General features: G+C 49.6%; 9 protein-coding genes across 9 annotated transcripts; 4 read left to right on the forward strand and 5 right to left on the reverse strand.

Annotated features, from left to right (window-relative positions):
* Positions 1-92: 92 nt before the first annotated feature.
* Positions 93-2937, forward strand: PGRI_011580 (cullin family protein; the record flags this gene model as incomplete). Its single annotated transcript, XM_040788871.1, has 5 exons — positions 93-779; positions 838-1918; positions 1972-2397; positions 2455-2815; positions 2874-2937. 5 exons carry the CDS (start codon positions 93-95, stop codon positions 2935-2937), a joined length of 2619 nt encoding a protein of 872 aa, XP_040645824.1.
* A 2866-nt stretch (positions 2938-5803) lies between these two features.
* On the forward strand, positions 5804-7762 carry PGRI_011590 (uncharacterized protein; the record flags this gene model as incomplete). Its single annotated transcript, XM_040788872.1, has 4 exons — positions 5804-5810; positions 5869-6379; positions 6452-7080; positions 7134-7762. 4 exons carry the CDS (start codon positions 5804-5806, stop codon positions 7760-7762), a joined length of 1776 nt encoding a protein of 591 aa, XP_040645825.1.
* Positions 7763-8637: 875 nt separating this feature from the next.
* Positions 8638-9370, reverse strand: PGRI_011600 (mRNA splicing protein SMD2; the record flags this gene model as incomplete). The annotated part of the gene is made up of 4 exons (XM_040788873.1): positions 8638-8680; positions 8762-9010; positions 9246-9278; positions 9342-9370. 4 exons carry the CDS (start codon positions 9368-9370, stop codon positions 8638-8640), a joined length of 354 nt encoding a protein of 117 aa, XP_040645826.1.
* A 753-nt stretch (positions 9371-10123) lies between these two features.
* Positions 10124-13812, forward strand: PGRI_011610 (putative GATA transcription factor (Ams2); the record flags this gene model as incomplete). The annotated part of the gene is made up of 3 exons (XM_040788874.1): positions 10124-10163; positions 10229-10382; positions 10440-13812. The coding sequence occupies 3 exons, from the start codon at positions 10124-10126 to the stop codon at positions 13810-13812; spliced, it is 3567 nt and encodes a 1188-aa protein (XP_040645827.1).
* A 1173-nt stretch (positions 13813-14985) lies between these two features.
* PGRI_011620 (putative ssDNA binding protein Ssb3) lies at positions 14986-15478 on the reverse strand (the record flags this gene model as incomplete). Its single annotated transcript, XM_040788875.1, has 3 exons — positions 14986-15050; positions 15114-15168; positions 15242-15478. 3 exons carry the CDS (start codon positions 15476-15478, stop codon positions 14986-14988), a joined length of 357 nt encoding a protein of 118 aa, XP_040645828.1.
* A 525-nt stretch (positions 15479-16003) lies between these two features.
* PGRI_011630 (microfibrillar-associated 1 family protein) lies at positions 16004-17458 on the forward strand (the record flags this gene model as incomplete). Its single annotated transcript, XM_040788876.1, has 1 exon — positions 16004-17458. One exon carries the CDS (start codon positions 16004-16006, stop codon positions 17456-17458), a length of 1455 nt encoding a protein of 484 aa, XP_040645829.1.
* Positions 17459-17930: 472 nt separating this feature from the next.
* Positions 17931-18803, reverse strand: PGRI_011640 (trafficking protein particle complex subunit 5; the record flags this gene model as incomplete). Its single annotated transcript, XM_040788877.1, has 2 exons — positions 17931-18444; positions 18526-18803. 2 exons carry the CDS (start codon positions 18801-18803, stop codon positions 17931-17933), a joined length of 792 nt encoding a protein of 263 aa, XP_040645830.1.
* A 1137-nt stretch (positions 18804-19940) lies between these two features.
* On the reverse strand, positions 19941-21723 carry PGRI_011650 (putative NAD+ kinase; the record flags this gene model as incomplete). Its single annotated transcript, XM_040788878.1, has 5 exons — positions 19941-20097; positions 20167-20443; positions 20541-21549; positions 21604-21648; positions 21700-21723. The coding sequence occupies 5 exons, from the start codon at positions 21721-21723 to the stop codon at positions 19941-19943; spliced, it is 1512 nt and encodes a 503-aa protein (XP_040645831.1).
* A 612-nt stretch (positions 21724-22335) lies between these two features.
* On the reverse strand, positions 22336-25446 carry PGRI_011660 (uncharacterized protein; the record flags this gene model as incomplete). Its single annotated transcript, XM_040788879.1, has 12 exons — positions 22336-22419; positions 22475-22501; positions 22553-22687; positions 22738-22829; positions 22896-23106; positions 23161-23194; positions 23264-23335; positions 23402-23502; positions 23959-24436; positions 24534-24977; positions 25127-25266; positions 25327-25446. 12 exons carry the CDS (start codon positions 25444-25446, stop codon positions 22336-22338), a joined length of 1938 nt encoding a protein of 645 aa, XP_040645832.1.
* Between the last annotated feature and the right edge of the window lie 339 nt (positions 25447-25785).

The raw sequence follows: 25785 nt of genomic DNA on the forward strand, positions 1-25785 counted from the left end.
CCAACCACAACGTCAAGTCCCCTCTCCCAAATCCACACCTCTCATCGACTTCCTAGAGCGACTCCAAATCCCAGTCGGGCTGAACCGGGTAGATGCAGCAGAACTCGAGAGGCGACACCGAGCAGAGCGGTAAGCGCCAATCGATCGGCAAGAGGAAGCTTTCTGAAGGAGGTTCGCAGCCGCGATCGCAACAAACCATTTCCGAGCTCCTCTCTCAGAGGTATTCACCAGATCGTAACCTTGATTCAATCCATAAGCGTTCTCGTCTCTCGCCATCTCCCTCACGCCCCTCAATCCAAACGATCCCGCATAAGATGCATCCGATTTCCGGTTCCCCGCCTAAGACCGGCGTGCCTAGTCGGGGAGTGTCTGGACTAAACGGCCCCATCAGACCCCATGGCTTGAATGCAAATGCCCGCCAAAGTAACTTTTCTCCTCATACCGGCGCGAAAAAGCTCGTCGTCAAAAACCTTCGTACCGGACCACGGCTTAACCAGGAATCATATTTTGATAAGGTGTGGTCGCAGTTGGATGCGGCTTTAACCGCTATTTTTGATGGCAGGAAACCGGAGAGCTCGCTGGAAGAGCTATACAAAGGCGGGGAGAATGTGTGCCGCCAGGAGCGGGCAGCGTTGTTGGCTAAGAAGCTTCAGGACCGGTGCAGAGAGTTTGTTAGTGGGAAAATGCGCACGAATCTTGTTACCAGAGCTGGAGGTAGCACTGATGTCGCTTCATTGCGGGCAGTGATCGAGGCATGGTCGGCCTGGCACTCGAAACTAGTATGTGGCAAGGAAACATTTTGAATGGAGTTTATAGCTAACTTTTCTTCTCCCCCAGGTCACTATTCGCTGGATCTTCTATTATCTCGACCAGTCATTCCTCTTGCATTCCAAAGAACAACCGGTGATTCGTGAAATGGGATTGATTCAATTCCGGTCATACATCTTCTCCGATGCCAGTCTGAAGCCCAGGATTTTGAAAGGAGCATATGATTTGATCGAGGCGGATCGAGGCGGATTCACCAAGGCAATGGCAGATTCGAATCTCCTAAGAGAGGCTATGGATGTTTTCCATAGCCTCGATGTTTATGGTAGTGATTTTGAGCCTTTATTCATGGCCAAGTCCGAGGAATTTGTGAAGGAGTGGTCTCAGCAACAAGCAGCAGGATCCCTGGCTACATACGTCGAGAATGCTCACCGGTTGATCGAACGTGAAGTAGAACGATGCGGGCTGTTCTCTTTTAATAGAAGCACAAAGCTCAAACTGTCCGAGCTCTTGGACGAGACTCTAGTTACACAGCGAACAGACGTGTTGACCAACGAAGATGAAGTGCTTGGTTTAATGCGCGCCGGCAATAAGACCGCCTTGAAACAACTATACGGTTTGCTGGACCGGCGAGATCTTACTCTCAAATTGAAACCTGCATTTAGGAAGTACATTGTCGAGGAGGGTGAGAGCATCGTGTTTGATCAAGATAAGGAGGTTGACATGGTTGTTCACCTGCTCCAATTCAAGCAAAAGGTTGATGATATGTTGTCCAATGCTTTCGAGTCGAACGAGGAACTGAGTCACGCGCTTCGCGAGGCCTTTGGAGCCTTTATGAACCGCGGGAAGAAAATGGACTCCACAGGTGGCACTGATAACCCCAAGTCGGGTGAGATGATCGCCAAATACGTGGATAGGTTGCTTAAGGGCGGCTACAAACTGCCACCCGGCCGTAATCCAGAGGAAGTAAGCCTCATGTCTGACGATGCAGAGCTTGACCGACAGCTTGATCAAGTTCTCGACCTCTTCCGGTTCGTACACGGGAAGGCCGTCTTTGAAGCCTTTTACAAGAACGACCTTGCCCGGCGTCTCTTGATGAAACGAAGCGCGAGCAACGATGCGGAAAAGAGCATGTTAACTCGTTTGAAGAACGGTTTGTCGTATCGCAAATCCTACTGTTATGCGCTTTGTCTAATGGTTGATCAGAATGCGGGTCAAGCTTCACTCATAACCTTGAGTCCATGTTCAACGACATGGACACTGCTAACGATGAAATGACGGCCTTCAGACGGTCGCAGCAGGGGGATCAGGAGCGGAAGGGCCGGTTCGAATTCGAAGTCGCCGTGCTCTCTGCGGCCTCCTGGCCGACGTATCCCGATGTCCCTGTACGGATTCCATCGAAAATCGCACGCTCGATCAGCAAATTCGAGGATTTCTACCATAGCAAACATACAGGGCGCAAGCTTACTTGGAAACATCAACTGGCGCATTGTCAGCTTACTGCAAACTTCCCCAATGGCAACAAGAACCTGGTAGTCAGCTCGTTCCAGGCAATTGTATTGCTACTATTTAACGATATCCCCGATGGCGAGAGCATGTCGTACCCCCAGATCCAGGAAGCGACCGGATTGTGTAAGTGGACCATCCACGCATCCCCAAAAGCCGAACAATCCCTAACATGACACACAGCGGACCCAGAATTAAAGCGAACACTCCAGTCCCTCGCTTGCGCCAAGTATCGAGTCCTAACCAAGACCCCCAAGGGCAAGGATGTGAACTCCAGCGACCAATTCTCGTACAACAAGAGTTTCAGCGACAAGCAAATGCGCATCAAGATCAACCAGATCCAGCTGAAGGAGACCAAAGAGGAAACCAAGAGCACGCACGAGCGGGTCGCGGCCGATCGCCATTTCGAAACACAAGCTGCCATCGTGCGCATTATGAAGAGTCGCAAATTGCTCAGCCACGCCGAGCTGATCTCGGAGGTTATCAGTGCCACTAAGACTCGGGGTGTTCTTCAGCCTGCCGAGATTAAGGGGGAGATTGAGAAGTATGTATCATTACTGCCCTGTCGTCCTGGATACGTCTAACATTGATTTCCCCTTTAGGTTGATCGAGAAGGAGTATATCGAGCGCAAAGAAGGAACCAACCAATACAGCTACGTGTCATAAGGCATAATTTTCATTTTTTACATGTTGAGAGTAGGTACTTTACTGAATGCACGCATGGTTTTCACGTTTTGAATATTTAATATGGGGTTTACATTTTCAGGGTAATAATATTATAGCCTCCCAGAGCACAGTACAGCGGCTCAGCCTGGTCTGCTCACCCCATCTCCCCTAATCGGCGCCTTCTGTTCTCGTGCTTGTATGAATTCAGTCAAATAATGGTCCACCATGAATGCGACCAAGATAGAATCCACGGTGATCAGAGCTGTGCTGAACGTCTATTCCTATGCCTGACGCCCTAAGAGTGGCTCCGTCTCGCTTCTTGTTGTATACTGGCTTTTCTGGACGAGCGATATAAGGCCAATAACAGTAGCCCTGCCTGGCCTGGCCGATGACGAAGACGAAGCTGCCAATAATGGTCCAACCGATAACTTCGTACCAAACAGACAAGCTATCCCAATTAAGATCCCGTCGACTGAATTTCTCATACGTAAATGGAAGACTCCATATCGACCTCAATGAAACTAGCATGAAAACAATGGCTTTCATAGCCAGATCCTTCGAGCTCAGCGCATTTGGAAAGGGTATAGTCCAAATCTCACGAGCTTGACGGTAGATACCCCAAACGCCAATAGCTGTAAGAATTGGGTAGGTTATCATAGAGTGCAGTGCGTAAAAAGCTGCTGACAAAATCCTCCGCGGTTCATCGTCAATCGTCAAGATAGCATCGCTACATAATCACAAAGGAATGATTGAGACGGGGAGGAAGCTAGTGTATCTAACGACTAAGGAGATTCTGCTACTATGCTATAGAGAAGAACCTGGGTGAGCCTTGGAGGAAAAATTAGGCTCTGTACAGCTTGCTTCTGGAGAACACGATCTCACAGCGTCAAGAAAAGTACTGTCACTACAACGCAGTGCCAAAGACTAAATCGGTCCCCGGCGCTTGGGGGTCAGGTAGAAAAATGTTGCCATCGGGATCGCGTTCAGTATATATTCCGTATATATAGATAGTAAATTGTTCAGTGGCGGGAATCAAATTCCATAGTATGTATAGTGAAGACACTCCCTTGATGGTCTGTTTCTTCTGGAAACGCAATATCTGGGGCAGAAATGAACCGACAGTTAGGATCAACAGGAGTTTCCTGATTAAGTCAGTACAGGATTCATGAATTATGGAGAAATTTAATGAAGCATCCATACACACGGCACCATATAGGTAGTTCTGGTATTCAGGAGTTGAAAAACTTTGTAGAATGTAGAGACCAAATATCCATTGCCCTGAATAGGGATATTATGCACACGTGATATATATTTTAGATTGCATAAATCCAGCCATTTTTGACAGCCCAATTTACCAATTAGCAATTGACTTCATCTTTTATGCCTAGAATAAAATAGGATTTCGGATATTTTCCGAATCATGAAGTATCCATATCCTCGCAGTTTACCCAGATATTAGCAATTGATGATTATCCGGCAATTGATTATGCCTTGGAGAAACAACGGAGTAGCTCCGGTCCCACCAAGCCACTTATAGTACAAAAATGCAGAGATACCGAGCTTGACATCGGCGCTGGCCGATGGTCCTTAATCAAAGCAAAAGCTACGAAAACCACTAAATTATGGAGAGAGCTCGCGTAGAGGGGTAGACCGAAGAGGAATTCCGTATTGTACTCATCCAGACTAATTAGCTATGGAATACTTATAGAATGAAATATTAGGATAAATTCGAACCATATTTTAAAGAACCCGAATGCATCTTATACCAACAGTTTTAGCCCAATTGAACTACATGAGATTAATATCAAAAGAACCCATGACCTGGAGCTCTACATCCCCACAACACCCCTGGATCTGACAGCAGATCCGAACCCGGATACCCCTTTCGTATGTATATTGTAGATCCTTTTTTTTTTTTCGAGGTCTCATGATGTCTCCACCTCAGTCTTGCGGTATCCCAGTATTTACCCTAGGGGCAGTTGTGTTGGGATTGTGATTGGCATTGAGATACGAAGTATTATATCATAAGTATTATAGTGAAGAGCGTCTCAATTAGAAGCCGAAATCAAAGCATATTAGGCGCAATAGCTATTTTAAGAATACATCTAGAATGTCTATAATGTATACGTTGTATAGCTCAGCAAAGTAAGAGGTGGTAGGTGCACCAAGAATGCCGGCATGCCGGCATACCTACTCAGTTGAGGTCAACAAAAGTCCACTCGGGCGAGAGTGGAGAGTCAGCTCTAGATGATGCAACGAGTCCGAGTGCTCCGAAATACAATTCCAAGAATGTTCCCTAGCGGTGAAAAGGCCCATTCGGGCGATAGAAAGCGCCTTTCTGGAATGTGCCTGGCGGGATATCCCCACAGGGTAACCCGAAGCGCAGATCCAGACCTTCGATTATGTTCATGTGAGCAGCAAAAAAAGAGCAAAAAGAAAAGGAATACGTACTCCATTATATACAATGTACGTACTCAAGTTCCATAAAGAGGGAGAGGGTGCCCTCCAGAGAGAGTTGAACACATCCCCCGTACAACGTGAGTCCCCCATATCCTCTACAACATATACTCCGTACAAGGATGCTAACATGATCTTAGAGCCCACTTTTTCCCCGCCCTCTACGACCCTCAAGTCCAATCCGAGAGCTTCGCCCCGTCTCTTACTAGGTCTCATTGAGAATCTCGGAATCTTGGAGTCTTGGGAGCCTCCATATCCCCCCCCCCATTAGCGAACAGTCCCCCTCTACCTCGGAGTCCATTGGAGAAATTATTTAAAACCTCCTGAATTCCTGATCAAAATCTATCCTTTTCTTCGAATTCGAAGTCGAATATACCCACTAGTTGAAACTGTCCACTTTTGATCAACAATGCAGAGTACGCTCCACACACCCTCTGATCCCAGATCTTCCCCACATATTCTGACCCTGAACAGCCAAACATTTCTTTACCGATCCGAACCACCTGGTTCTCACAGCGCTTAACTCGCTAACACTCACAAATCCATCTCTGGCTCTGGACAGACAGAATAAGATCATTTTCCGCCGTCCAGATGCGCACCGCAGAGCAAACAAAGTTTCCATCGTGACGGGCGGCGGCTCTGGCCACGAACCCGCATTTGCAGGATTCGTCGGTCACGGACTATGTGATGCCTCGGTGGCGGGTACTATCTTTGCGTCGCCATCTGCCGAGCAGATCCGCAGAGCGGTGATCGATCGCGTCCCCACTGATAACGGCGTGCTGATCCTTCCTATGAACTATACCGGTGATGTGCTGAACTTTGGCATGGCCACCGAGAAGTCTCGTGTTGCTGGTATTAAGACAGAATTCTTTGCTATCAATGATGATGTTGGTGTTGGTCGCGAGAAGGGTGGGAAGGTCGGCCGTCGCGGTATTGGTGGTGGTGTATTGATTCTGAAGATGGTCGGTGCTTTGGCTGAAGCTGGGTGAGTTTGATACATATCGCATGGTTTTACATGCTAAACTTAACTGAACTAATGCTAACGTTTCTTCCGCAGCGGCTCCCTGGAAGACGTCTACGCTCTAGCTCAGCTAGCAAACGCAAACCTAGTCTCACTGGGATCATCTCTGGAACATGTTCACGTGCCAGGCCGCGGTGTCCCCGAAGACACGATCCCGCACGGCGAGGTCGAGGTCGGCATGGGAATTCACAACGAGCCTGGGTCACACCGCGTGAAATTCGACCTCGTTGAGCTAGTCAAGAGCATGCTTCTACAACTACTCGACCACAACGACCCAGACCGCTGCTACGTGACCCGCAAGCCGGACGACCAGTTCGTGCTGCTAATCAACAATCTCGGCGGCGTCAGCCCGCTCGAGCTGGCCGGTATCACAGACGAAGTGTACCGCCAGCTCCGGGGCGACTACCAGCTTAACCCAATCCGCGTGATTCAGGGCACTTTCCTGACGAGTCTCAACGGCCTCGGCTTTAGCATCTCATTGATGAAGCTGGTTGACCCAGGTCTGGGCGTGAAGACTACTATGCTTGAGCTTCTCGACGCCCCCGCCGAGGCAGTCGGTTGGTCTGCTCCCATCAATACATCAACCTGGGAAAACAACCGCGACGCGGATCCCGTCGAGCTGAAGACAACTAACCTGGCCGAAGATGTCCACAGCAACCTACAGCGTAAGTTTCCATTGTACCATTTTCCCAGGTAACCAAAACTAACCCGACCCTAGTTGACCCAACCCTAATCCAAAAAGTCCTCGGCGCCGGCCTACAGCGCGTAATCAAAGCCGAACCCGAAGTGACCCGCTACGACACGATCGTCGGCGACGGAGACTGCGGCATCGGCCTAAAGCGCGGCGCCGAAGCAATCCAATCCCTCCTCACCGACACCACAACTCCACTAACAAACGACGTCGTCAGCACGGTCGCACGAATCGTGACAGTCGTCGAGAATGTAATGGACGGGACCTCTGGCGCGATCTACGCTATCTTCCTGAACGCGCTAGCACACGGCTTACTGGCGCAAAACACTTCCTCGCCAACGGAAATCACAGCACAGATTTGGGCGAAGGCGTTGAAGTCTTCGTTCGAGGCTCTGGGAAAATACACGCCTGCCAAGGTTGGTGATCGGACGCTTATTGATGCGCTTGCGCCGTTTGTGGATACCCTGCTTGAGACTGGGGATGTGAAGGCTGCGGCGGCGGCGGCGCAGCAGGGGACTGAGTCTACGAAGGCTATGAAGGCGAGCCTTGGGAGGAGTGTTTATGTCGGTGGTGAGCAGGAGTGGATTGGGAAGGTCCCTGATCCTGGGGCTTTTGGGTTGTCTGAGTTTTTGACTGGGCTTGCTGAGGGTGTTTAGGGCTGGGGCTTTATGATTCTGAGTTTACATAGCGACATACCTGGCCACTTCTTTTCTTGTTCATGGTTGTGTCTTGATATGGTCATTTGATGATAATGATATTCTTATTTGGTTCATGTATTGAGTGCCTGTGTTTAGTAGATAGTGAAATATAAGTAATCTACCTCTCTTTGGCATGGACAACCCTGACTTGTGTGCGTATAGTGCCGAGTATGCCCACAGGTGTAGATAACCTAGAATAAGATACGATGATCTAGGTACACTTCTAGGATTGGGCTTTGGGCCCCTGAAATGCAAGAGATATCGGAATGATGAGCTCATAAGGAGAATATGGACTAGAAGATCGAAGATCTATGAAGCCCCGAGGTAATAGCTTACGAACGTCTACAGAGGTCTGATGAAATCTTTCTTAACATTCATTGCTAACCAGCTCTGCTCCAGGTTGACGCCGCCCGAGGATTCCCTCGACAAAAAACAAGAACGGGTCAAGCAGCCCGCGCAAAGAACTGAACGCCAATAGGTTTTTTTTTAGTCCATCCCCAGTTTGAAAGATCAAAAAACAAGACAAGATCGACAGGACAGCCTTGTACATGCAATGGTTGCTTGGAGACAAGTAGCCATGCAAATACAAAGAGTACCAGCATCGATCGATTGAGGTCTGGCGGGGACCAGAAGCAAGGGAGGAAAAGCGGGATGTGAGGAGAAAGGAAAAAGGGTATCGAGATCGATTACATGATAAATCGCCCACGGGTATTCTTCATGGGTTCGAGATGCTGTGCAAATAGCAGGATATCGACCGTCCCGCAGATCTTAGATATCAGGATCATGCCCAAGGTGGGGATTGAAGTGTGCGAGAGGAAAATGTGATGAGGCGCTCAGCTGAGCAGGATAAGGATAACAGAGTCACCGCGAAGGAACCTAAAGATAAAGTAATGCGGTTAGAGACTGGTTCAGAAATAGCAAAGGGACGAATATCCGTCCACGGTCTGGTGCACGTACATCTTGCTGATGAAACGGTCCTTGTTCACGCCCTTGCCCTTGGCACCCTTGGGCTTCTCGGTCCACATCTCCTTGACATTCTCGAGAACCATATTGCAGTGTCGGTCGAAAGCCTTGACACGGGCCAACAGCTTGCGGTTGTTTCGGCAGGAGATCAGGACCTGGGTGTGAGTGCGCGTGGCGGTCTGTAGGAGAGACAGGGGACCGGCGGTGAGCTCATGCTCCTCGACACGAGCGACCTCATATTCCCTATTGAGATACAAAATGCAAGATTAGATTTTTTTCCCCTAGATGTACCTTGCGCAGCGTGCATAAGGATGTGAAGGTGTCGGTCGCAAAGTTTCCGAGATGCGGAAATTGTAGGCAAACCCCGTGAGACCGAGGATCAGGCAGGTACTCCCGGGGTTAAGGCCGTTGATTACTCAGAATGAGAAATGCCGCATGGGAAGGGAGGGGGTCAAATCAATGTAACGGGTGTGCATACGTGAGCTCGCTCTTCGGCTTGTTGAGAAGGTCTCTGTTCGGATTGTTAGCTGATTGGTCCTGGATAGAGCTATGACTCATTGATAGAGTAACATACTGAATCTGGGGTTCGGGAGCGGTAGACATGGTGGATATAAAGAGGTCGTTGAAATCGAGAGATGGCGTTGATGCAGCAGTGTGACAGTTGAAGTTGACGGAGAGCTAAAGTCACGTGGAAATTCTCGCAAACCTTGGAACACCTGAGGGAAATAGCGACACCTTATATTTCAGGCACATATTCCCAGCCATTTCCCGAGGACGCGATTGGCTACAGTCACGTCGCGTCACGCTTGTTTGGAGATCTTTCAATATAGCTTCGACCCGCGCATGCAAGGCTTCTTAAACCTCACCCCTTCCTCACCTTTCTCTCTCCCGCTCTTGTATGCTCATGCAGAGCTAGTGGAGAGACTATTGCTTTTTCCTTCTTTTTCTATTCGATTGGTAAGAATCATTTTTTCCCCTTTCAGTCACTGATGCTTCCCTCTGCGAGGGCATGCAAATCAATTGCTGACATTCCAGCCCTGCAGAATAGAGGACCCCTCCACTACCTGTTGCTGCAAAACTTGTCCATTCTCCCGGTCGACCAGATCCTAGATATGCACTGCTGATCGGCTAGCTCGCCAATATATTCTGGTTCATTCCTGGTTTTGAGTGAAAGGGCTTTCGTTAATCGACAATTTCGTTCCGCTCTCACTCTCGAATCTTGCTACCTGTCAACACTTTCGAACCTCGAGTCTCATACTTTCGACTATAGTTGAATACCCTTCACTCTCTATCCTTCATTTCAACCCCAGAATTTGGTCAACCGTCTTGCATGGTGGGCAAACAAAGTCTAATGAGATGGAGTCTCAGGACGGTATCGATGTCCGCCCTATGAGGCGTATGTTTCCCACTACCGTTCTAATGAGGGTAATTGAGTGGCAACTAACCATGGTTATCCTACAGTGAAAGTCCTTTACACTTTCGACAACGAAAACAAGACCAATTGCCTTGCTCGGTGGCCACACGTGCTCGACATCCAAACGGCCTTCCTAGATGAGAACACTCCCGTTGGAGTGATCGAGTTGAAGACATGCATTCAGGCAATCGTCTCTGCTAGGTTTGACTTCCTTACCCCCGAGCCCAAAATAGTATACTAACGCATTTCCTTGTTCAGCCCGGAGCTTGTGGGTCAATTAGGAAAGGATTATACCGTCTATGCCTACGACTATTCCGAATTTGAAACCCCTCTCGTGGGGCAAGGCATGCTTTCTGGGGTGTTGGCCACTTTCTCATCGACACCCGAGACACCCAGCAGCCAATCGAGGACCATGATTACTGGGCGAGTTTGCAAGAGCCCTCTCGGTGGTCTCTTCTCCAAGGGCGCCCAAGAGACGTTGGAGGTCAAGTTACGGCTGGTACCTGTCCCGACTGTTACTCAGAGTGAGTACTTCGCTAGGATGCAGAAGCATCAGAAGTTGACCAATGGAAACTCAGGCGACTTTGACACGCAGTCATGGACAAATTTCATTCGTCAAAACCCCGCCCTCTTGGAATCCTCAAGAAGCCAGAGTCACAACGACCATGGATCTCCGATACATCAGACTGGGATCGAGAGATTCCACCAGCTCTTGAGCGAAGGCTCGACGCCTCGGGAGTTCCCTACATTCCACCACAATGGATCGGTCCGCTCGGTATCGCCTTCGCACTCATACGCTGGTAGTCGAGTATCAACACCTGGTGGATGTCGAACACCTGCTCATCATCAATCTTACCCCAAACAGAGCATTCCCCATAGTGATATGATTCGCCCGTCCTCGAGTGCCTCTATGCGGGACTGCGACAACCAGACCCAGCTTTCACACATCTCGCACACTTCACACAACAACGCCCGAAGAGGATCCATTCAGTCAGGATACGGTAGTGGTGATGAAGAATCAACCGAGGCTCCAGCCCGGAAGAGGGCCAAGGTGTATCAAGCAAGCTGGCCCGGAAAGTCAAGCATGAACATCGAAAGACAACCAAGTTCGCTACGAGTTGCAGCTAGCACGGCGGCCTCCGTACGGATCCACCGCCCAACCCCTGTGAACCCTGCTCTCACGGCCGAGCACACCCACGAAGAGCCTGTCCGTCCACCCACTCCCATATCTCGACCGTCTGATTTCCCCCGCCGAAGTCGACCCACCGGTAGCTTGTTACGGGAGTCGTCGAGCCTTAGCATTGCCTCATGTCCTGCTTCGTACAATTCTCCATACTGTATGAGTGATGACATCCCTACCACGGAGGCTGGCGCCTCTCCTGAAGATACCCGTTATCAAGGTCTCTTTGAGCCATCATTCAACATGCCATCATCACCCCCAGTCTTCGATAGCCGGTTGACAAATAGGTCAAGCCCAGTCTTGCCTACCATGTCTTTGGACAATGACTCCGGCTTCATGAGTGCAGGGCCGGATGAACTCATGGACGATGACACCGTTGTGACCCTAGATGACCGCAGAACGGGAGCCTCTCGTGGGATAACCCGCGACAAGTGCTCGGTTCGCACTACCGTGCAGGCAGGTTCTCCGGTCAGCATTGTCAGTGCTGCACAGGGAACCAACAATGACCCTCTCCCCGTCGACGATAATCCAATGGAGCAGGTTGCAAAGCAGGCGCCGCGTCCGATATCTAGTGCGGCCCCTTCCCGTCCCGTCCAACCCCGTTCTACATCCCGTCCTGCCACAGCCACTGGCCCGGCATCGAGACCTTCTTCGAGCTCTGGCACACAACGTTTGGCGCCGAAACCCCTGGCACCGGCTCCGCAAATCTTCCCTAATGAATTTCCCCAGTTGTATCGCGCAATCCCCGCTAGCGACCCGATTATGCCTCCTCGTTCTGCTGCGCCTGTGGATGTCACTTTCATGCCGTGCGAGACAGCTAGTTCCAATTCTAAGCAGCCAAAGCAGTCGAAGCAGCAGTCGAAACCAAGGGCATTGCCGAAACAGGGATCCAAGGCGGTGCCGAAGAACATCAAGGCACGCTTGGACAATGCTATTCTTAATGGGGAAATCCCGCCATATTGTGAGAATTGCGGCACCATCGAAACCGCCAGCTGGCGGCGAGCGTGGGCGAAAACAGTCAAGGGCGGCGAGAGCCTCGCAGAAGGGATGATGAGCTCTTCCCCTATGCTCTATTGGGAAGCCGTGGACCGAAATGGCAATGGTGAAATGCAAAGTTTTAAGATCTACAAAAAGGCCCTTGAGCAGGACGATATTGATTGGTCGCAGTTGACCTTCTGCAATCCTTGTGGCTTATGGCTCCACAAATTCAAACAAATGCGCCCGGAGGACAAATGGGCAAAGCCAAAAACAGCAAAGCCCGCCAAAAAGTACAAAAAGCGTCCCTCGAGAAGCCGCAGTCAAGCCAATTCCTGTCCGGCTACCAGAACTCGGAGCAAGGCCGCACCAAAGAAACCTTCGGCTTCCTCTCCAGCACCTACTGAAGCGTCGTCCGTCCATCCCGATGGAGAAACCCCCCAAATGGACAATGACGACGATGATGATCAGGATGGCGAAGCGGACTATTCTCCCAACGAGTCTCCCCGAGCGACCAGTGCCGAGTCGGAGGGGACTTTCGATACACCAGGACGTCGTTGGTCGAAGCAGGACGCCAGAGAGGCACTGCGTGCCACGAAGTCTAGCCCAGTGAGCCGTGCGCAAGCCCGGTCTGCTCCAATGACAGATGCCAACAGCCTCACCCCCAAGCCCTTGAGAAGGTCCCTTTTTCAGAATTCCCAGAATGATGGGCCTCTGAAGGAGCTTGATTCTTCTATGGTAAACAGCTGCTCCCCACGTCGCAGCCCTCGCATTGCCTCCACAAAGGAAGACAAGCCGGGTCAGCAGAAGGAGAACCTTGCACCCACCCTGGGCGATGACCTCGATGCTCTATTCGAAAGTCCATCCATTGGATTTGATTCAACAAGCCCTACTCCCCGTCGACGTAACCCGCGCATCAACGCGATTGATAAGCGTCTGTCTTTCCCCGCGAACTCTCCAAACCCCACCAAACGGAAGGATCTAGGCTTGGTTATGACTCCAGCTCGACTGTCCGCAGAGCGCCTACAGCGTATCCAATCAATTCACGGAAGTCCCCAGTCATCACCACGGAAGTCCCCGGCCAAGCAACAGTCTTTGGCGCCACAGCCTACCTCTGACAATCTTCCGGAGACCTTCGAGTCCCTTGATGGCATGATGCTCGACATCTTTGATGATGCCGACAAGGCCGAAGCTTTCTTCGAAATGGAGAACGCCAAGTTCACTGGTGAGAACTGGGCGGAATGGCTTCCAGCAGACTATGTTTCCCCTGCTGAATCTTGCGAAACTCCTGCCAACGAGCTGCTGAACGCTCTCTTCTCAGACAATCCCAATGAGAAAGAGAACTTCAACCCCGATCTCCTCCCCTTTAACTTTAACGATGTTGGCATTCCCGACTCCGGCTTCTTCAGCTCGGATGCTCTCGCCACCGATGCACCCAAGATCCAGCCCGCTGGTGAAGAACCCGAAGGCCATTAGGCCACCTCCCTTGTCGAAGACTGGGAGAGACTCCACAGACGTCTTTCCCACACGTCAACCAAATCATGTTTGCTTATCTTTTATTTTATTTTTGCTGTTCTTTTAGCGACGGCGTTCGGTTTATGGGTTGATATCGTTGCATACAAACAGCAGATCCTTACTTTTCACCTTGAGATTTACGGCCTTTTTCCTATTTGTTCAAATTGATGACCTGGAGTATCTTGAAAGATCTCCAATACTGCATTCGCTGTCGCCTTTAGTGGATGCATACCCCTCAAGTGGAAGTGGTGGTATTTGCTAGCTAGGATATCTACACTATGGATCCTGAGTAGTCTTATGATAGCACGAAATACTAAATCAAATCAAAAATCACAATAATCATATCCTGGCTTGCAGTAGACACAATACTAAAATAAACGATAGTTGTACTTTGACACTCCAAGGTTGGCAGGCACCTGTGACCCTGAAAAATAAAAATGGCAAGGGCAATGGACCCATCCATTTTAGGAAGGTACGTGAGACTATAAAAGGATTCCTCCCACCTTTCTTCCTCTTCTCTTCTTCCTCTCCCCAACCCTCTCGACTGTACTCGCCGTAGCCCACCTGAGACAGCGTTGAGGACCGTGCCTTTCCTATGAAAACCGGAAAGATGTCAACATTACCAACCTTGGAATTGTTGATGTCTTCTCAGGTCCGCACCCACATCAAACGGGGAGTTCTCGTGCGAGTCTTGACAAGTCGTGACTGAGCCTTCGGGCTCGGTAGTCACTGACAGAACCCACGGAATACATGGGGGGTGTTCACACCCTCTTCTTTCATTGTACGCTAGTTGTCTACTTGTAGGTAGTTACCTGAATATATTCATTACACCTTCCGTAGTTAGTAGGTCTAGTTCAATGTAAATTCTTGATTGAAGCTTTGATCGTAACCTCATATGTAAAACGCAAAAGCCGGGGAATCACAGAGGGAGAATCACAGTGACAGCATCAACATCCTAGCCCGGATCAACAGACATTTCTGCTCCATAGGCTCTACCTGGCGGACCTTGCTGATAATGTCACAATAACCAGGCTGGCGTGTCCTCCTGGATCATCCCAGACTCATATTAGACTCGGTACAACTCTCAGTAAAACGGCCATGTATTCAAATCCAAATCCCTCAACTCATGACCCATCAGTCGTAAAAGATAGACTTGAAGTTATGCGTAGCATTGACAACATGTTCGTAGATCTTATAATCTAGAATCACAACACACGAGTTAGTCTCTAGATTTACCTCGTAGAGAAGCATTCAACACATACCGCAATCAGCTGGGTCACCCCACTCAGTCGAGCCCAGTACACGGAGTCCGTATCCCTACAACGCAAAGTTAGAATGTACTCTGCATAGTCATGAAAACCCAAACCCGAGATAGAAACTCCAAACATACCTGTCCACCCTCTAGATCAGCCACTTTCCCCACGACCTCAACGAGCTTCCCGACTTGCAAGCGCGCATCAGACTTCAGAATCAGTGTAACATCGCCATTTGTGCCACAGGTGAGTGTGCCGGTGCTTCCGTGGAGCGCAGTGACGGTGCCGAGTATGCGGACAGTGTTCGAGCTAGCACTGGAGGGGTGGAAGGCGTGGAGGTGGGAGGGGAGGATGCGGGGGGTTTGAAGTGACATTTTTGTATATTGGCTGTTTCCCGGCTGGGTTTGAGACTTCGGGATTAGAAATGTTGAGGTAATGGGCTTTGTCGTTTGTTTGATGCTGGAAAACGGCGGGGAATAGGTAAGGTTGATTGACGCGCGCGGAAACGCGTGGTCACGTGGTGATTAAATAGTTATGATGGCTAAGTGGGCTTTTGAACTGGATATTTGGCAAATACTATGGAACACTGTCTTAATTGGAAATTTGTTGCTTGAGTAAGCGGCAAGGAAAATTATCCACGTACAACAACTCCACAGCCAAGTTGACTCGATCAATTCTCACTTCTGCTGTGTAGCTTTTCCATATCCTCACGTGATCACATATCAATCTCCAGCAAAAGCTTCAGTCCGATACGTCAGTTCAACAATCCACCACCACACCATAATACGGAGCAGACCTGGCACAATTTTCTAGATTTGAACTGTAAGCCAGGCAACAGAGCTCTACATCTCTCTACATCACCGACACCCATCCTCCCACACTCACCACATCCGACCACAATGCCTCCTCCATTCCCCTCGTCCCACCGGGGAATGACCAAAAACCCTCTCAGACCTACTCGCTACCGCCCTGGAAAGCCTGTCGCAGAGGAGCACTCTTCTGAAGAGGAGGAGGAAGAGGAAGAAGATGCCGAAGCTGAACGGGAGGCGCGACGAGAAGAAGAGCGGCGCAGACGAGCCGAGGTTTTGCGCCGAGCAAAAGGGCCCAAAGCAAGCTCATTTCCAGCCTCTGCAGTAGCGCCTCAAAAGGCCGAAGAGGAAGATGACGAGGAAGGGTTCGTCACCGAAGATGAAGATGACAAGCCCGCACCTGCACCCGCGCCAAAAGCAGTTCCGCATCCTACAGCCGACGATACAAAACCTACTATGCCCACACCCGCCGCTAAAAGCGCTAAAGAAGAAGAGTCAGATGAAGAAGAGTCAGATGAAGAAGAAAGCTCCGAAGAAGAGAGCAGTTCCGAAGACGAAGCACCCCGGCGCATGCTCATACGACCAACATTCATCAAAAAAGACAAACGCAACGCAGCCGCACAAGCCGGCCAAACAAATGCACAATCCGAGGCAGATCGAGCAGCCGAAGCTGAAGCCCAGCGCGCCGCCCAACGCCAAGAAAAAGCAGACCAACTAATCCGCGACCAACTCGAGAAAGAAGCTATAGCGCGCTCAAGCGCGAATCGCGCCTGGGACGATGACGAGCTCATCGAAGCCGAAGACGAAGAAGCCATTGACGACACAGACGGTCTAGACCCTGAAGCCGAGCGGGCAGCATGGACACTCCGGGAGTTGAAGCGGGTGCAGCGCGCGCGGGAAGCGATTGAAGCGAGCGAGAAAGAGCGCGAAGAGATCGAGCGTCGCCGGAACCTTACAGCTGAGGAGCGGGAGCGGGAAGACAGCGAGTTCATTGCGAAGCAGAAGGAGGATCGTGAGGCTACGCGTGGACAGACTGGCTTTATGCAGCGGTATTTCCACAAGGGTGCATTCTTCCGTGGGGATCTTGAGGCGGAGGGTCTGGATCGTCGGGAGCTTATGGGTGCACGCTTTGAGGACGATGTCAATCGTGATACGTTGCCGGAGTACATGCAGGTGCGCGATATGACGAAGCTTGGAAAGAAGGGTCGTACGCGCTACAGGGATCTTAAGTCTGAGGATACGGGGCGGTTTGGGGATGGGTTGGAGCATAGGAAGAGGAGGGAAGGGGCTCCGCTGGGTGTTACGGATGAACGGTTTATGCCCGATCATCGTCGTAGTGGTGATGATGGGGATCGTGGACCGACTGGTGCTAATGCTAGTGTTGTTAGACCTCGGCGTAGGTCGAGGTCACGTTCACCCAGGCGTGATCGTCGAGATGATCGAGACTCGGGTCGGGTTGAGCGCAGTCGGTCTAGGGAGAGACGGAAGCGGAGTCCGTCGCCCTATGATGATCGGGACAAACGTCGGCGGGTGGACAGTTCGTAATCGCCTTGATGGTCAAGGTGTTGATATCCTACTTCAATGTTGGCGTTGGGGCGCGAGTCTATTCCAAAGTGCATGTGCATGCTGGGATCTTCTATGATATGTGAATTTCGAGAGCAACCAATGTGCCAATACTGTTCTGTGTATGTACATATACGTAATATAGCATATCCTCTCCTGGAGGAATTGTATTGCATGATATCTGCTGGCCGACAATCAAGGACTCTCGTGCATGATCCATAGCAGATTGCAAGAACTGTTAACAAGTTCTCGCATCGACCGTCCAGCCTTATTTGCATGACTTCGTGAAGGGAATGTCCGTGCCGGAATCAAAGACCACCAAAAGAGCCGCAGCGTAGAAGCTCTATTACCACTGCAGAGCATCTCAAACGCTGTAGGTCTACTGCGCTAACAAGCACACATCGATCAGCTTGCCTACCAAACATTCCGGTAACTCGAATGCAAAGCTCATTCATTATTTCACACCCGCCCTCTCGAGCACCTTCTCCCTCTCCATAACTGGATCCCCGAAGCGGACCAAGAACACCGTACGACTAGGCCAGAGTTCCGTGGGCTGGTTATGCGCCGAGACCTTCGTCTCAAAGCCACATCCATCACAGACACCCTCGATGATGCCAGCAACATAGGCGGCGCAATTGAGCATGCTCATATCGCGGGGCGCGCTGATATATGTGTTGACCATCGGGTCATTATCGGTGATCATGTATTCATTGGGGGTGTCTGGGGAGACGGAATGCTCGAGGGCATCTGCGGCACGCCCGAAGAGGAGGCGCCAAAGGGGGCCGTGGATCAAATGCAGCAGGGTTATGATGCGGAGGGGTCGGTTTGGGGGTGAAGAGGAGGTGGAGGAGCTTGAGAGGGCCGAGGAGGAGGTTGAGGTTGAGCGGTAGAAGAGAAGGTCGAGGAGACGGAGACCGAGGGGGTAGCCTTGTTCGTTTAACCTGGATGGAGGGGTCGTAAGCCACGGGCTGCTGGGTAGTTACATGGCAATAATTGTTGTCTGAGAAGGCCGAAGAGAGGATTCCAGGCTTGAATCAGGGGCTGTTTACCGTTTCTCCAGATCTTGGATACCTGTTACTCTTCGTTGAGCGTATGTGACCATCTCTCCGAACAGAAAGGCGAAGCTCGCCCGGCTGAGTTCTGCATTACGACTCCGGTTCAGGTGTCGGTCGTAGATGGTCTTGCGATTGGAGGGTACGCGCAGGCCAGGAGACTGTTGTGATTGCTGGAGTTGCTGTGATTGCTGTGTCTGCGGTCTGTCGTTTCCTTGCGCTGTGCTGCCATTGCTGATGGATTGCATCGTGGCATGTCGAGGTGGTGCCGCCATTGGAATGGCGCTGAAATACAAATCAGAGTCGAGAAATGTTGGTTTGAGAGCTTGATCTGGTCAAGTTGAGGTATCTATGGGAGGTTTGAGGTATCAACAGTGGATGCGGTACGGCGGAGCACAACTCCCTCAGGTGCAAATCCAGCGAGATTTTACGTTTGCGCTGAGAAACTACAAGTTTTGGTATGGAATACTACAAGAAAGATAATTGGAAGAGATTTGTAGACATAACGGCCACATTGATTCGATGCTGATATACTATATGTTCTAACTGTTGAGCTTTCACTCCCGAAACACCACTCAACATGTTCGAAGCAAAGCTCTGCGACGCAGCGATGAGCAACCCTAGCAACAGCACATCTAGCTATATAGCTAGACAGTGCGCACTGCAAAGAAGTGATATGATATCGAAGATTGGATGAGACGTTTAAGACAAAGTAGATCCTATTTCTGAGCGACAATTAGCAACTGCCTCGACTGCCAAGTCTGAAGTGCAAATTCATTAAAAAGAACAGCCAAATAGTTCTCAGACATCCAAGGAAGATATTCCGCTCAACGCTGCCTTGATTGGGTTCAAGCGACAACTAGCGTGGAAACTGCGAATGTAGGAAAGTTTTCATCATCGAACGGCGCAAGGCCGTTGGCTGGGAGGAAATGAATGCAATGCAAAAAAATTCATAAACTTACCAAGTCAGTGAAGAAGAGTATATGTGAATCTGTTCACATATACTCTTTTGAAGTTGTCGGTCCTCAGGAGTTCGAAGCCAACATTAAGACTTCGAACTTGGTTGAGGAAGATGAAGAAGAAGAATTTTTGGGGAGGGCGATGGCCTTTTATAGGGCCGAGCGGAGCCGCAGAATTCTAGCGAAAAAAAAAGAGTGTCCACTTGGAAAAAAAATAAATGGGAAATTTCAAGCTAATGATATTAACTAAAAGAAAATTGTTGTTTCTAGCAAATTCCATTGTGCTCATAGACTTTGACAAGTATGTACGCCCATAAATGAAACCACCCAGTGGCTGTAAACCCAAAACCCTGAATAACACCAAATATATTCATAAAAGAGCAAGGGAAAGAGGAAGAAATAGCGGAAGAAAGAGCCAAAGATCATGCCAGGAAAGAATTGTCTCCACCCCAGCTACTTGAAGCTCTTCTGCTTTTCTCGCGAATTCCAATTCAAAGTCTTGGAGATGCTGTGCACCCAGCCCTCGCCCTGCCCACCGGGAGGCAAGACATTGGCAAAGGGATATCTCGATGCTGACACGGTGACGTAGTCGCCAGGAAGTAACTCGACTCTGGGGTTTTCAGTCAGATAACAGACCCGAACGGTGACATGGCATAAGTAACAAATGTAACAAACTCACCTCTCTCGTCCATCAAAGCTAGCCCATGAGCTCGTGCGCGCATCGTATGGCACACCCATGCGCAAGACAATGGTATCTGGTAGAATAATCGGTCGGAAGGACAGCGTGTGAGCGCAGATGGCGGTAACAAGGATGACGGGGTTCTCGGGGTGCGAAAGAGAGCCGCCAGCAGCGAGATTGTAAGCAGTTGATCCGGTTGGAGTAGCAATGCAGATTCCGTCAGCGAGTAGGGTGGTGAAATGCTCGTCGTCCCCGAAAAGTTCGATTTGAGACATGGCTACGGAAGACTGGTTAGTTCTGTGTCTGCTTTTGGTGAAAGCCAACACGTCACACAGGGAGAATCGCAATCAGAAAGCAGAAAGCAGAAGACATACTTGGGTTTGGCCCCCGGTCTAGGACTACATCGTTGAGAATCTCATACACTTGATGTGGCGTGTGTGTTAATGTGTCCTCCCCTTCCTCTCCGATCAGTTCCTCCACCAAGTCACGCTCTGATAAAGAGCGTGGGTGCGAGTCTCTTTCCCGCGCTTTGCTGCGCATGATCGTGCATTCAAACCGTAGCCGCAGGCTGACAAAAACACCATCCCGGAAAGCATTATCGAGGCTCGTCTGATAATCTGCAAAGTCGAAATTGGTCAAGAAGCCCAATGAGCCCAGCGCAAAGGAGAGTACGGGCGGCACGATCCGCTGGAATAGCCAGCTGGTATAGAGAACGGTTCCATCACCGCCAAGAGTAATCACAAAATCGAATAAATGTGGTTGTTCTTGCGCAATCTTGGTATCCCAGTACTTGAGACGGCCTTCGGCGGAGGGCTCGTCTTGTATCAGTTGCAACGCACCGAAGTCCGCATGTGTCTCGAGCCGACGCTCAACGTAGACCACGTACATATAATCCCGGTCCTTAGAGAGTAGCCATCTTGTAACCTTTCGAGTCAGGCTTACCAGCGACTCATCCTGCGCTTTGCTTACCACGAAGACATTCTTCACGGTGAGCTTGAGCTTGATGCTGCCCAGCTTCTTGGATAGCTTGCGCACATTCCAAGCCATATCTGATAGTTGCCTCTTTGTAAGATGCCGGGATTCAATGACTGTGGGTATCGGTTTGTTGCTGTCATCGACCACCGAGACTAATTCATCTGGTTGGATGTCTTTGGTATTTGCCGTGACTTTAGTCTCGTCCTTGTCCAATGTCTGTATCACATCTTCCGTATCGTCTGTATCTTTCGGGTGGTGTAGGGGTGCGGTCCATTCACTCGCAATGAGGGAGTGGACGTAGCAGGCGGTCGCCTGGTCATCATGGGCTGGGTGGTGTTGGACTCTCGGCTTGTCCGTCGTAACAAGGGAGGACTTGCGGCGGTGGTTGGAGCCAGGATAGAACACGACCTGGGTAACAAGATGTGCTTAGTATGTAACTTTCACCGGAGTCAAGGTACTCACCTCTAGGTGATTCTGAGCTTCCGTATCGCTCGCCCCTCCACAGTTCTATAATGGCATTGGTTAGTTGCCGCAATACCCCAGTCGATTGGCACTTACATCTTCCTTAACTGCCTTATCCATCACGCAGAATTATTGTAGGTTCCCTTTTGATCACTTTGTCATGATTGAGTTGTCTGGATGTCGGTGGCAGAAAGTGGGTAGCTGGGAACCATGCCCCACCACCTCGGTGCAGCTCCAAGCAAAAAACTAGAATTTAGGTATCTTTTGTATGGCATTCCTATATAAAAGATACATGCCTGTAATATCATATTTCTCAACCCTTAAGCTAGGTAAAGAAAGAGTAACAGAACTAATATATGATATAATTCTAACTTGTTGATTTAATACTACAATTAGTCCTAGATATGTAATTTGGAGGGATGAGTATCATATAAAAAAGCACTATACAACAAAGATTGGCGAACACCGGTGTGAGCTTGGCACGATTATGACGTAGAACATATCCGCTCAGAGAACCCAACTTCCCCGACACATGGCCGATTTTCTGGAATGAATCTCTTAAATGACTTAATTTGTGATATTGTTTTATTTAGGCTTTACAAACTTTTCTATCTTGGCAGTTCAATTTTATCATCGGAATATGGTTCTAAAAACATGCTTTCTACAGAGATATATCGGGCAACGAGTGGGTTACAACATAGTAGATTTGCACGCTAACTTGACTCCCATACTTTACATCGCATTCTTCATCTCTCGCAATGCTGCCATCACGTCCACAGGGTCAGTCTTACCAGTTACCATTTGGATCTCGGGGTCCTATGTGTTCTGAATAAGCAACGGCAGATACAAGGGCAAAGGATAAGGAACTTACGTTGACGCGCATGAACACATTGTGGCGCTAAACGTTTGTCAGTCTCGACCGAAAATATCACTTGGCTCTAGCTCTTACCTTCTCATCACCGATGGTGAATTTCCCTTGTGTCTGCTGGTTCTTTTCCGCAAATGCCTGGAGCTTCTTGATGGGCTCTGACTGCGAGACTGAAATGCAGAACTTGACATTGGCCTTGGTATACTCATGACCGGGCTAGAGGGAGTCAGCACTAGTCTCGTGTCGACATGAAAAATCAATCATACATAAACCTTGGTGTCATCAGGCAGAGCCGCGAGGGTTTCGTTCAAGGCCTTGTGCATCTCCTTCGCATTTCCTTCGAAGAATCGGCCACATCCTGATTTCAAAATTAGTCGACCATACCCAATTGACAGATGAAAGGTCGAAAAGATGATATACATACCACCAATGAAGAGAGTATCGCCGGTGAAAACAACACGCTGGTCTCCGTCTTGCATATAGTAGCAGACGCTATCTTGTGTGTGACAGGGAGTATGCAATGCCTTCACTGAGATACGATCTCCAATCTTGAATTCTTCGCCATGCGCGGGGGTCTTCGTGACAGAGGCGCAGTCCTTGCCACCAATGACCTGAAGGCCCTTGAATTGTTTCAACTAGTGTAAACGTTAGCTCAGGTAGCATCCAATATCCCGAGAAATAATGCCTACAATGTCGTTATTACCGCCAGCATGATCCCAGTGGCTTCAGCAAATGTCAGCAAACTTGGATTTGTCATCTTGTTACCCGCCCATGAAAGTTCCATCTACGTACTGGTGAGTGTTAACAATAGCCGTCAGGTCAATCTTGCCAGAATCAATCTGAGACTTGAGTTCCGGAGCGACCCTACAATCTCACAGAATCAGTTGAGCTCATGTAATAGTTTCAACCCGTTCTACTGATGCAACTCACTCCGGAGGATTGGCGGGATCAATAATAACCGACTTCTTGGTCGATTCGTCTGTCACGAGGTAGGCATAGTTGTTGCCCTTTCCCGTCCCTTTAGAATTGATCTAGAATAAGCAAATATTCCTGCTGCAATATACCAAGGCTGCCACTGTTGATTGGTAATATATATGACGGGACCGGGATTAACATACACATAGGAATTGATTGGATATGCATGGCTCTGGCTTGTGACCTGAAGAGAGGTGAGCTAGTTCCGAATAATTGTCTCCGTAAAAAGATCATCACCAACGATGAATCAAAACAGTGCGGGGAGCTCTCGAAAGAGGTACACTGCCCTGGTGGATCTCTCGGATCACCAACGTCATCCGGATGAACTATCTTCCGATCAGCTCGACAGCTTTTAGTAATGTCATTACTTGTGATTGGCTACTCGTTACTATGTAGATATGTTGTATAGGGCTGTCTGTCCTGTAGGATATTGGCTTTGAGCTCTCTAACGCTGCCAGCAGCGTGTGCATTTTTTTTTAAATTTGGGATATGCCCGTCTAATTACTCGATACCACGCCCAATGGCCGACTGTCCCATTTCTCTAGAAATCCCCACCCATGTTGCAGCAACTTATCCGAGAGCTGAGTTGGAGCGTATTGCGAGTCATTTCTAACGTGTTTGTACTTCGAGACTCGGTTTTTGGGAGCGGGTCGAGCGGCAAGAACTGATTTGGGCTTGGCAGCATGCTTCCTTAAATGATCTCCTAACATCTTTGTCCAGTGGTGTGGACTTTCATCGCAAGCTCGGAGGACATAGCTCTGTGGGCATGATTGTCTGTGGAACTCCCAGGAAGGAGATGTCAAGATATGTGCGATCCACAGATACAATGCCTCGGAAGGCGCATCTTCCGAAATATCTGTTGTGTTCTTAAAGGCTAGGTCATTGACCAGATCTTCAGTCAAATGCCTCAAAAAAGCAGGATGGGTCTCTGCAACCCTTTGCAGAACCGGGTTCCACTCTTTGAATGTATCATTCAGCGAATCTCCAACTCTAGAATGTCACAGTTAGCATGTACTCCCCGACAGCAGATGTACCCCTTTAGACACAGCCGAGACAAAAGCAAGAAAAAGGGGGAAAGCAAACTTACTCCCGCCCAGTAGGCACCAAGAATCCGCGCTCGAGCAAGACAGATGACAAAAGTCTGACCGCCGTCCCCGAGACGTTACAAACCGAGACAAGCCGCATAGCGACCGAAACAGCCTGATCCCGCTTCCGCTTCTTGGGAACATCCGCCGATCCACCGGATAGAGGCTGCAGAGCGTCGCACAAGGCGGCCCTGACAGACGCACCGTCGTCATGGGCCAATACAGAGGCACCGGAGTCGTCAGCAACACCGGCCCAGTAATTGTCCCACAGCCACTCGAGCGACCGCTGTGCAGCTTTACGCAGTACAACGAGCGATGGTGGCTCGCGGTGGGTTGCTTCGTGGCGGAGTTCCACGAAGGAGGCTGGGAGGCCGAGGTCTGTGGCGCGTTGGAACATTGTTCGGCGTACGCCGTGGATCTTAGTGTCCACAAGACCCGTTACGAAGCTAAGGTGGGGCATTAGTTAATTCGAAAAACGGGAGACGCTATGTGAATAGGGGTGTCTTGAATTCGAGACATCATCCCACAGGGGGATCAAATGGGGCTTGTCTCTCCCATAAATGTAACAAGAATCAGGTACGGTTCAACAACTCACCGACAAAAAGCTGCAGAATATGTAGCACGAATTGAGAAGATAGAATTCCTTTGCGCATCATCATGGAGAATAGCATCTGTCAACAATGCTGTAGCCTCAACATGGTGCGGTACATTGCCGCGTAGCTTCCAAGCTTCGACCTTTAATTTGGAGATTGTTAGCAAACCACTCATTTCTATCCTTATGCATATGTAACATACCACTGCACAGCCATGGGAACGCAAATCCGGTCCAGCGTACGCAGACGGAGGATAAAACTCGTTCCGCACCTCCAGCAACTGAGACTTGGTTTTCCAAGCCGTGAAAATAACCTTTGCCATTTTCGAGGCTGAGTTTGAAATGAGAAATTAGAAATTAAATTCGACACCAGTTGGGTAACCTTTTGCTTGCTCGACTTTTCGTTGATAGCCTGCGAAATATTTTCGGTAGATTGTTGTTCCTTTGGGATAGATTTGCCGAGGGCTTATTCCTTCCGCAGCCAATCAGAGGGCGAGTTTGTATACCTTCTAAAACTTGAAATATCCAACTATGGTTTAACAAGATGCTTTTAACTTGAGAAAATGGACATAATGATAGCAAAATATTGAGGTAGATTGTGTATCAGATCGTGTACGAGTACACCTAAAGTAAATGTTGGTAGATTTCGTCCCAGGGTATCC

Source organism: Penicillium griseofulvum (assembly GCF_001561935.1).
Source record: "Penicillium griseofulvum strain PG3 chromosome Unknown contig_80, whole genome shotgun sequence".
Classification (NCBI taxonomy): domain Eukaryota; kingdom Fungi; phylum Ascomycota; class Eurotiomycetes; order Eurotiales; family Aspergillaceae; genus Penicillium; species Penicillium griseofulvum.